Source organism: Physeter macrocephalus, chromosome 5 (assembly GCF_002837175.3).
Source record: "Physeter macrocephalus isolate SW-GA chromosome 5, ASM283717v5, whole genome shotgun sequence".
In the NCBI taxonomy this organism is placed as follows: domain Eukaryota; kingdom Metazoa; phylum Chordata; class Mammalia; order Artiodactyla; family Physeteridae; genus Physeter; species Physeter macrocephalus.
Window position 1 is genome coordinate 88,799,999 of NC_041218.1, and position 11,597 is coordinate 88,811,595.

The window sequence follows — 11,597 nt, forward strand, 5'->3', positions numbered from 1 at the left end:
TCTTCTCAAAGAACCAGCTTTTAGTTTTATTGATCTTTGCTCTTGTTTTCTTTTTTTCTATTTCATTTATTTATGCTCTGATCTTTATGATTTCTTTCCTTCTCCTCACTTTGGGTTTTGTTTGTTCCTCTTTCTCTAGTTCCTTTAGGTGTAAGGTTAGATTGTTTATTTGAGATGTTTGTTTCTTGAGGTAGGCTTGTATTGCTATAACTTCACTCTTACAACTGCTTTTGCAGCATCCCATAGGTTTTGGATCCTCGTGTTTTCATTGTCATTTGTCTCTAGGTATTTTTTGAATTTCTCTTTGATTTCTTCAGGGATCTCTTGGTTATTCAGTAATGTACTGTTTAGCCTCCATGTGTTTATGTTTTTTACGTTTTTTTCCCTGTAATTGATTTCTAATCTCATAGTGTTGTGGTCAGAAAAGATGCTTGATATGATTTCAATTTTCTTAAATTTACTGAGGCTTGATTTGTGACCCAAGATGTGATCTTTCTTGGAGAATGTTCCATGTGCACTTGAGAAGAAAGTGTAATGTGCTGTTTTGGGATGGAATGTCCTATAAATATCAATTAAATCTGTCTGGTCTCTTGTGTCATTTAAAGCTTGTGTTTCCTTATTAATTTTCTGTTTGGACGATCTGTTCATTGGTGTAAGTGAGGTGTTAAAGTCCCCCACTACTATGGTGTTACTGTCTATTTCCTCTTTTATATCTGTTATCAGTTGCCTTATGTATTGAGGTGCTCCCATGTTGGGTGCATATATATTTATAATTGTATCTTCTTCTTGGATTGATCCCTTGATCATTATGTAATGTCCTTCCTTGTCTCTTGTAACATTCTTTATTTTAAAGTCTATTTTATCTGCTTTGAGAATTTCTACCCCAGCCTTCGTTTGATTTCCATTTGCATGAAATATCTTTTTCCATCCCCCCACTTTCAGTCTGTATGTGTCCCTAGGTCTGAAGTGGGTCTCTTGTAGGCAGCATATATATGGGTCTTGTTTTTGTATCCTTTCAGCAAGCCTGTGTCTTTTGGTTGGAGCATTTAATCCATTCACATTTAAGGTACTTATCCATATGTATGTTCCTATTACCATTTTCTTAATTGTTTGGGGTTTGTTTTTGTAGGTCCTTTTCTTCTCTTGTGTTTCCCACGTAGAGAAATTCCTTTAGCATTTGTTGTAGAGCTTGTTAGGTGGTGCTGAATTCTCTTAGCTTTTGCTTGCCTGTAAAGCTTTGATTTCTCCATCGACTCTGAATGAGATCCTTGCCTGGTAGAGCAATCTCAGTTGTAGGTTCTTCCCTTTCATCACTTTAAGTAGATCATGCCACTCCCTTCTGGCTTGTAGAGTTTCTGCTGAGAAAACAGCTGTTAACATTATGGGAGTTCCCTTGTATGTTATTTGTCGTTTCTCCCTTGCTTCTTTCAGTAATTTTTCTTTGTCTTTAATTTTTGCCAATTTGATTACTATGTGTCTCCGCGTGTTTCTCCTTGGGTGTATCCTGTATGGGACTCTCTGTGTTTCCTGGACCTGGGTGTCTATTTCCTTTCCCATGTCAGACAAGTTTTTGACTATAATCTCTTCAAATATTTTCTCGGGTCCTTTCTCTCTCTCTTCTCCTTCTGGGACCCATATAATGCGAATGTTGTTGTGTTTAAGAGGTCTCTTAGGCTGTCTTCATTTCTTTTCATTCTTTTTTCTTTATTCTGTTCTGCAGCAGTGAATTCCACAAATCTGCCTTCCAGGTCACTTATCCATTCTTCTGCCTCAGTTATTCTGCTATTGATTCCTTCTAGTGTAGTTTTCATTTCAGTTATTGTATTGTTCATCTCTGTTTGTTTGTTTTTTAATTCTTCTAGATCTTTGTTGAACATTTCTTGCATCTTCTCGATCTTTGCCTCCATTCTTTTTCCGAGGTCCTGGATCATCTTCACTATCATTGTTCTGAATTCTTTTTCTGGAAGGTTGCCTATCTCCACTTCATTTAGTTGTTTTTCTGGGGTTTTATCTTGTTCCTTCATCTGGTACATAGCCCTCTGCCTTTTCATCTTGTCTATCTTTCTGTGAATGTGGTTTTTGCTCCACAGGCTGCAGGATTGTAGTTTTTCTTGCTTCTGCTGTCTGCCCTCTGGTGGATGAGGCTGTCTTAGAGGCTTGTGCAAGTTTTTTGATGGGAGGGACTGGTGGTGGGTAGAGCTGGCTGTTGCTCTGGTGGGCAGAGCTCAGTAAAACTTTAATCCACTTGTCTGCTGATGGGTTCAGCTGGGTTCCCTCCTTGTTGGTTGTTTGGCCTGAGGCCACCCAACACTGGAGCCTACCCAGGCTCTTTGGTGGGGCTAATGGCAAACTCTGGGAGGGCTCATGCCAAGGAGTACCTCCCAGAAGTTCTGCTGCCAGTGTCCTTGTCCTCACCGTGAGACACAGCCACCCCCCGCCTCTGCAGGGTACCCTCCAATACTCGCAGGTAGGTCTGGTTCAGTCTCCTATGGGGTCACTGCTCCTTCCCCTGGGTCCCAATGTGCACACTACTTTGTGTGTGCCCTCCAAGAGTGGAGTCTCTCTTTCCCCCAGTCCTGTCAAACTCCGGCAGTCAAATCCCACTAGCCTGCAAAGTCTGATTCTCTAGGAATTCCTCCTCCCATTGCCAGACCCCCAGGTTGGGAAGCCTGACGTGGAGCTCAGAACCTTCACTCCAGTGGGTAGACATCTGTGGTATAAGTTTTCTCCAGTTTGTGAGTCACCCACCCAGCCGTTATGGGATTTGATTTTATTGATTGCACCCCTCCTACTGTCTCATTGTGGCTTCTCCTTTGTCTTTGGATGTTGGGTATCTTTTTTGGTGAGTTCCAGTGTCTTCCTGTCAATGATTGTTCATCAGTTAGTTGTCACTGTATGTTGTATAATTCTTAAAGTGATTTACAGTATGTGCTATTCTGAGGTCAAAAGAAAGCCTGGAACTCTCTTAAGGTAAAACATTTACTTACTAAAGAGTTGTGCACAGTGTGTATTCTTTGGGATGCATTCTCTAATCCTTATGAGATCCTTGATTCTAAGTTTCGTGGTCTACCCATATATGGCAAATTGGATAGGTGGTGAATACCTTAGATAAGATATTTCTGGGAATAAGTTGACTTCTCTGTTAAATTTTAGACTGTGTTCATCAACTTAGATATGAAACCTCACCATTGTATATCAAGCCATTTTTAAGACCAAAAATACATGTGGTACAAAGTCTTTTGGTCTTAAAAATGCCCCAGTTTAGATGATTAGAGAGTACTAGAGATATATTATGCTGTCAGACAAATGATTGTTGTTTGTCATTGTCTGCATGGTAGGGAAGGTGGTATTAGTGGGTTCACTTTATTTTAGTCAAACTGGAAATGTAAAGCATAATAAAAATAAGTTCATTTGGTATCAAAATAAACTACCAAGTAAGAAGAGAGTTCTCGGCTTGTTTGTAGGCTGGAGACTTATACATTTAATGGTATTGTGATTTATAATGGAAAACGGGTTCATTGGTTGGAAAAAATGTTGAAATGGGACCAAGCCCACAGGATGCCACTTTTAAGAGCTAGAGACAGTATTTTCTCTCCAAACGGATGAAAAAAATCTAGTCTTTTGATATGACTCATAGAAATAACTTTTTTTTAGAACACACTTAAGTTTTGGTTTCTCCAAGTTTATAGCATATGGATTTGTCAGTCATGTAGATGTACTTCCGGATGACATGGAAGAAACTTGGTAACAGAATGAAGAATGCTGTAGGTTTATGGCTGTCTGCTTAAAAATACTTTGACAGGGAGTTAATGTAGGAACTGCCTTCAGATCATTTGTGCTTTTATGCTGTTTTTGTTTCTCCATTTTGTTAAAGTGTAAGATCCTGGGAGAGTGTAATAGGTAGACATCAGCTTTGTTTGTTAAGGTTTCCAAAAAAAGGAAGATCAGGTTTTGTTCCCATTCACCTACATATTTGTTAAGGACAGATTGTAAATGTTAGACTTTGCCGGCTACATACTGTTTCTGTTGTTTATTCTCTTTTGTTTTGTTTTTTATAACCCTTTGAAAGTGTAGAAGTCATTCTTAGCTCTTAGGCCATAAAAAACAGGCGTCAGGCCAGATTTGGCCTGTGGGTCATAGTTTGCTGACCCCTGGACTAGAGATCAAAGTACAGGCCCCAGCCTTAGAGTATGTGAATTCTGTTTGTAATGCCTGGGTTTTTTTTTGTTTGTTTTTTTTTGTTTTTTCTGTTTTCATGTTTATCTTGGTCATATACGAAATACTGAACCACAGCCAAATCTTACCCTGAGGAAACTCTTCCCAGTAATAAAGAAAAATGATTTGTGCACCTAAAAGTGTAATCATGTAAAATTTAAGAAACAGGACAGCCATAGAAGATATAAGATGGCAAGTAAAAACACAAAAACCTGTTCAACATCACTAGCCATTGGTATGGTACAAATTAGAACCAGAATGAGATGCTACTACATACCTATTAGAATGGCTAAAATAAGAAATACTGATAATATCAAATGCTAGCAAGGATGTGGAGAGATTGGATATCTCCAGCATTTGGTATTGGGCATGGAAAATAATACAGCCACTCCTGAATTCAGCCTGGCATTTTGTTAAAAAAAAAAGTACCATATGACCCAACAATTACATTCCTGGGCATTTATCTTGGAGAAATGAAACTTAGTGTTCACATAAAAACCTGTACATAAGTATTCATAGCTTTATTTATAATAGCCAAAAACTGGAAATGACTAAAATATACTTCTACCAGTAAATGGTCACACAAACTGTGGTGTGTCTGTAAGTGGAGTAGTATTCAACAGTGAAAAAGAACAGTCTATTAATACATGCAACTTGGATAGAACTTAAGGGCATTATGCTGAGTGAAAGTAGCCAGCCTCAAAATATTGCATACTGTATGATTACATTTATCTAACATTCTTGAAGTGACATTATTATGAATATGGAGAACAGACAAGTTGTTGCAAAAAGTTAAGAAAGGAGAGGGAAGATAAAACTATAAAGAGATATCACATAGAATTTTCTTTGTGATGATAAAACAATTCTGTATCTTGATTATAATGATGGTTATGTGAATCTATACATGTGATAAAAGTCTCATAAAAGTATACACAAAAAAACGTGTTAAAGAGTGAGTGCATGTAAAAAATGGTGAAGTCTGAGTAAGCTCTGTAGTCTAATTAATTGTATGCCAAACAATTACCTATTTTTGATAATGCACGATGGTTATTATAAGATGTCAACATTGGAGAAACTGGGTAATGGGTGCACAGGACCTCTTTGTACTATTTTTACAACTTCTTTTGAGTCTTTAATTTTTTCCCAACAAGAGATTACAGAGAGCATGATGTAGGGAGGGGAAAAAAGATGGGAAGAGGGAGAAAGAAAGATAGAAACAGTGAGGGCTTCTAGGCTAGAAGTAGAATAAAAAGGACTGACTTACCCTTCTACTTAAACCACCACCAACAAAAATTTTTAAATAGACAAAATACATGAAAAAACAGTTTCTAAGATACTGCACATCAGGCAGTGAAAGAGTGATCACTAAGAGCTGGGAAACAAGCAAAATGAGTCTCTGCTTACTCCCTCAAGAGAGTCTTCAGGCTGTAGTACATGGAGAAGGGACTAATGTAGAGCCCAGCAGACTCCTTGAATTGAGGAAACCATAAGGAGAGAGTCCACAGAGATCGACAGCTAGAACTTATAAAGTACCAGAAGGAATAGAACCTAATGCTCACACAAGTCCAGGAAAAATGCCTATCCCACCTGCCAGACTGGAAAATACCATAACTCATGGAGCATTGGGTAGAGCACTTAGTAGTTGGAAACAGCCCTAGACTGCGCATTCCTCCAGAACTGCCTAACAAATCATAAAAGCAAGAGATGAAAAGTTGAAATTGTTTCCAAGTACCTTAACTGCATCCCTGAACAAAGCTTGAGATTTATAGAAATACAGAAATACCTGGCACCCAACAAAATAAAATTCACCATGTCTGGCATCCAATCAAAGATTATCAGACATGCAAAGAGGCAAGAAATCATGACCCAAAATGAAGTGAATATCAATCGAAACCTATACAGAAAAGACACAGATGTTAGAATTAGCAGAGAAGAAAAATAAAATCGTTATTATAACTGAATTCCATGTGTTGGAATAAAGTAAGACATGGAAGATATAAAAAAGACCAAAATTGAATTTCTAGAAATGAAAACTACAATATCTGAGACGAAAAATACAGTGGTTGGGATTAGACATAAAAGGATATTTCTTGGGCAAAACTGATTAATTGCATACTTGCTCAAAACCTACTGTACTATTGTCTTTGTCATTATTCCAAATAATTGAGAGAAAATATAATGATGGGCAGCATTATAACTAGCTCAAAAATATTTGCTTATAAAAATTTGTTGTTAGCTCAAAAATATTTGCTTGTAAAAATTTGTTGTTAAGATGTCCTGGGTTGCACTTTTGTCAAGGGAAGAACAGATAAAAAATGTTGACAACATTAAAATATTTGGTTATACGGGAATGTGTGTGGTGTTAGAGCTTTTGTTTGTGAAAAACGTGCATTAAAAATAAGATTTCAGACTAGTTTTTTAACTGCTTTTTCAAAAGTGTATAATTTATTTTCCTAGCCAGCTGGTAAGCTTTTTGAGGGCATTACCATGTCTTTTCACATGTTTTGAACCTCACTAAAATACTTAGCATGGTGCTTCCCATAGTGGGTGGTCAGTAGTGTTTATAATGTAAAAGAGGGAATCCTCCAACTGTGATGCACTGAAATTTAACCTGTTCCTAATAAGGCAGCACCAGAATTATCCCTCAGAATGTAAGTAAACAAAGTCTGTTACAAGGTTTGGAGTGGGGAGTGGTGGGGTGGGGGGCAGGAAGAAGCTCACCTTAGCCAAGAGGCTTAAGCCTATTTTTAAACAAGGAACTGAAATTCTGCCGATTACTCCTTAGAGCCCTATCTTTGTCCATGGCTAGTGCTGATTAGATCAGGTGCATTTTGGGTTAAATAATGAGTAATGCTTATCAACCAGGTATTTGGAAATCAATCAGTCAAACTTGGATATTTATATACTTGAGTAGATTTGGACATGGCAGACTTTGAGAGCAAATGCTAGAGTTTAAAAACATGTCCTCAGGGCTTCCCTGGTGGTGCAGTGATTGAGAATCCGCCTGCCGATGCAGGGGACACGGGTTCGTGCCCCGGTCTGGGAAGATCCCACATGCCACGGAGCGGCTAGGCCCGTGAGTCATGGCTGCTGAGCCTGCACGTCCGGAGCCTGTGCTCCACAACGGGAGAGGCCACAACAGTGAGAGACCCACGTACTGCAAAAAAAAAAACAAACAAACATGTCCTGAGAAGAAACTTTTCTCTCACTTAAAGGAAGCCAAGCCACATGGGGATAGGTTAGTCATTTCCCATTTCTTGGTCAAAAAAATATTGTCTGATTTTCATTGGTAAAGGGAATTAAATAAGGAGCAAGGTTTCTGCAGCCCCAAGTTCCAATCTCTGTTGCAAGATTTCTTAGGAAGGAATTTATAAACTTTACAAATAAGAATTAGTCTCCACAGATTCAACCCAAAGTACAGAGCTTTCAGTAAATTACTTATTTGCAAGATAAAGGTATTTTCCAGCAACTTAAATGGAACTTTACAAAGTGTCTTGCTTGTGAGTATTGTCCCTAAGCTAAAATCACTTGTGTGTTCATTTTGTTAGTAACAATAGTACTGTGCATGGTCTCTTCTGCTGCAGAAGGAAATGGGTAGATTTGGCTTCTCTTTCCATAAGCAAGAAACTTATGATTGAGGAGGTAAAAGATCTGAGATATTTGGGAAACCCTTACTATTGTTGATGCTTTACTATTGATATTAAAATGTGTAAAAAAATAATAGAACAACCAATATTCAGGATTACCAGTTCTTTCCTCTATGTTTATTTGAATTACTAGAAAAAGAAATTCTGTACTATACAAAAACTGTTGGGTGTAGATACCTTGAAAACCTGACCTGCTAAATGTGGTACAGGCACAAAAAGATGAACAGATTAAAATTGACCAAGTTGAACCCCTTAATGATGAAGATTAGGGGGGAAAGAGAAGCTTCTAATACAGGGATTTACTAGTTGGAATGAGAGAGATTTTAAGCAGTTTAATGAGAAGTGGGGTTGTGATGATACTGAAAATACAGCAAGAGAAGTGGAAGGAAAAACTCTAGAGGAAGTCATTGAATATGCTGCTCTCTTTTGGGAAAGATCCACTGAAGATGTAGACAGACAAGATTATGGCTCAGATTAAAGGGGAGAGACAAGAATTCACAGGAGAATTTGTATCACACAAAAGCACTTGACACAAAGATTGAATGGTACAAAGCACCTTTTCAGCAGCTGGGAACATCATATGATACTAACAAAGGAGAAAACTGTCCTAGAGAAGAGAGTTGTTTCCTCATTTGTGTGCTTGGATACAACAAAGAAAATGTATATGATGAATTGAGCCAGTGTATTCACAACATTCGTCAGTTCAGATTTGACTGGTCTCTTAAGTTCAGAATTGCAATGGAGCTCCAGAGGAGGTGTAGCATGTTAACTACCTTGATTGAAAGAAAACACAGAACTAGAAGACTAGAGATGGGAAACAAACCAGGTGAGCTCAATGATTGCCATAGCCTATTACCTTGAGAGTGTTTCCAGGCTGCAGGGCAGGGATGGGTAACATAGGCAGAGCCCAACAGACTCACCAAGTGGAGGAGACCAGGGCTGCTAGAGTTAACAAGAGAAAGTTCCAGAGCGAACAGAGGTACACAGGGTGCCCGTGACTGTTCAGCAAAGTACAGATCAGCATCTGTGTGAGGAAACCACCTGATACATCCTACAATGTGAATGAACCTCATAATAATTATGCTGAAAGAACCTAGATTTTTTTTAAAAGACTACGTATTGTATATTTTGTATGACTCCATTTATTAAAATCTTAGAAAATGCAACTAATCCAGAGTGACACAAAGTAGATTAGTAATTATTGAGGGATTGGTGGGGGGGTGTAGCTGTGACAGGCAGGGTGGGGCATGAGGGAAAGATTACAAAGGGGCACGAGGAAGCTTTTAGGAGTGATGGATATGTTCATTATCTTGATTGAGGAGATGGTTTTGCAGACTTTTACATATGTAAAAGCTTATTACATTACGTACTTTAAATACATGTATTATTTTGTCAATTGTACTTAAATAAAGCTCTTTTTAAAACCTGCCTCCAAAAAAAAAAATACAAACAAAAAACAGAGTAGTTTCCCTTTCAGAGTTGTTCTGAGGAAAAGAAAGGAGAGAACAAGCCCAAGTAACCTATTTGCAACTCTTTTCCAACTCAGGTTGTCTTTACTAAGATTTTTGCAGTTCAAAAGTGTTTTTCAGTTTTAGAAATGTAGTGTTAGGATCTGTGTAGTCAAATATTGCTCTTGTCAATCAAGATATAACTTTATGCAATTTTGTGTTTCAGGGCTCCTGAATCAAGCAAGCAAACATGAAAAATGGATTAAGGCTGATGCTCCAAAAGGCACTGTAAGCTTTAGAAGCCAAAGCTGGTTTCAGTCCCTGAAACTGTAGGACTGAGAATGGTTTGAGTTATGTTTCTGAATTTTAACAACGATTAGTAGATCTGTGACTACAAAAACTCAAATACCACTGTTCATATAAATGTTGAAAACAATAAATTGGGATGTCTTGGGGCAGCCTTTTCAAAATTTGTACTTAGCTATTAGTTTTCTTCTGTAACAAATTACCACAAACTTACTGACTTAAAATAATACCTGTTTGCCCTGGGATCTCCTGGCCCCTAACTCCACCCAGCAGTAACCCAGCACTAGCCCCAGGGCCTCCCAGGGTTCTGCCTTCAACCATCAACCAGTGGCCACCAGCATCTGCACAAGGCAGGATCTGGCAACCAAGCAGACCAGGGGCCAACCTAGCCTATAGACCACCTACACAGTCAGCCTGCCAAAACAGAAAGACCCACACAGCCCTCATAGGAGGAACCACTAGAGCATATAACTGTTGATGAGAGGAGAGTGCACTGTTGGAACACAAAAGGTCACTTCTTCAAGGTTGGGAAACATAACCAACCTACCAGGTACATAAAAATAAAAACAACTAGTTAGGCAAAATGAGGCAACAGAGGAACATGTTCCAAACAAAGGATTAAGATAAAACCCCAGAAGAAGAACTAAGTGAAGTGGAGATATGCAATCTAACCAAGAAGGAGTTCAGGGGTGTGATTGTACAGATGATCAAAGAACTTGGGAAACAAATGGATGCACAGAGTGAGACATTAGAAGTTTTTAACAAAGAGTTAGAAAATATAAAGAACAACCGAACAGAGATGAAGAATACAATAACTGAAATGAAAAATACACTAGAGGGAATCAATAGTAGACTAAATGATACAGGGAAATGGATTAGTGAGCTGGAAGACAGAGTAGTGGAAATCAGTGATGCTGAAGGAAAAAAAAAATGAAAAGAAATGAGGACAGTTTAGGAGACTTCTGGGACATCAAGCTCACTAATATTTGCCTTATAGGATTCCCAGAAGGAGAAGAGAGAGAGAAAGGGGCTGAGAACATAATTGAAGACATAATAGCTGAAAACTTCCCTAACCTGGGAAGGGAAACAGACATCTAAGTCTAGGAAGTGCAGTGAGTGCCATACAGGATTAACCTAAAGAGGAAGACACCAAGACACATTGTAATTAAGATGGCAAAAATTAAAGATAAAAGAGAATATTAAAAGCAGCAAGGGAAAAGCAACATGTTACATAAAAGGGAACTCCCATAATGCTATCACCTGACTTTTCAACAGAAACTCTTCAGGCCAGAGGGGCATGGCATGATATATCTGAAGTGATGAAAGGGAAAAACCAAAACCCAATAATACTCTGCAAGGCTCTCATTCAGATTTGATGGAGAGATAAAAAGCTTTACAGAGAAGCAAAAGCCAAAAGAGTTCAGCATCACCAAATCAGCTTTAAAGAAATGTTAAAGGAACTTCTCTAAGCAAAAAAGGACACAAGAAACATGAAAATCCTGAAAGGAGAAAGCTCATTGGTAAAGGCAAACATATAGTGAAGGTAGGAAATCATTCACGCACAAAGCTAGTAGGAAGGTTGAAAGACAAAAGTAGTAAAATTGTATCCACAATAAGTAGTTAAGGGATACACAAGACAATTATATGTAAAAAATGATATCAAAAACAGTAATCATGAGGGTAGGAGAGTACAAATTCTGTGTTAAAATGCATTGGAAATTAAGAGATCAGCAACTTCAAACAATCGTGTATATATAGATTACTATATGTAAATCTCATGGTAACCACAAACCAAAAATCTGTAAAAGATACACACTAAAAAAAGAAAAAAGGAATCCAAACATAACACTAAAGGTAGTCATCAAATCACAAAAGAAGAGAACAAAAGAAGGATCAAAAAAAACATACAAAAACAGCCCCAAAACAAGGAACAATATGGCAATAAGAATATACATATCAATAATTACTTTAAATATAAATG

At 38.0% G+C, this 11,597-nt stretch overlaps 1 protein-coding gene across 3 annotated transcripts in view; it reads left to right on the forward strand.

Moving 5' to 3' along the window:
- FAM185A (family with sequence similarity 185 member A) overlaps nt 1-11,597 on the forward strand; it is a 153,600-nt gene that overhangs the window by 55,330 nt on the left and 86,673 nt on the right. The window contains exon 8 of one of the 3 annotated variants that reach the window (XM_055085069.1): nt 9,537-9,598. The exons of 1 other annotated variant lie outside the window; for it this stretch is intronic. In XM_055085069.1, coding sequence (XP_054941044.1) covers nt 9,537-9,598 — 62 coding nt within the window. Of the gene's footprint in view, nt 1-9,536; nt 11,390-11,597 lie in introns of those variants that run through there. One more of the 3 variants, XM_024115972.3, reaches the window with a different exon arrangement.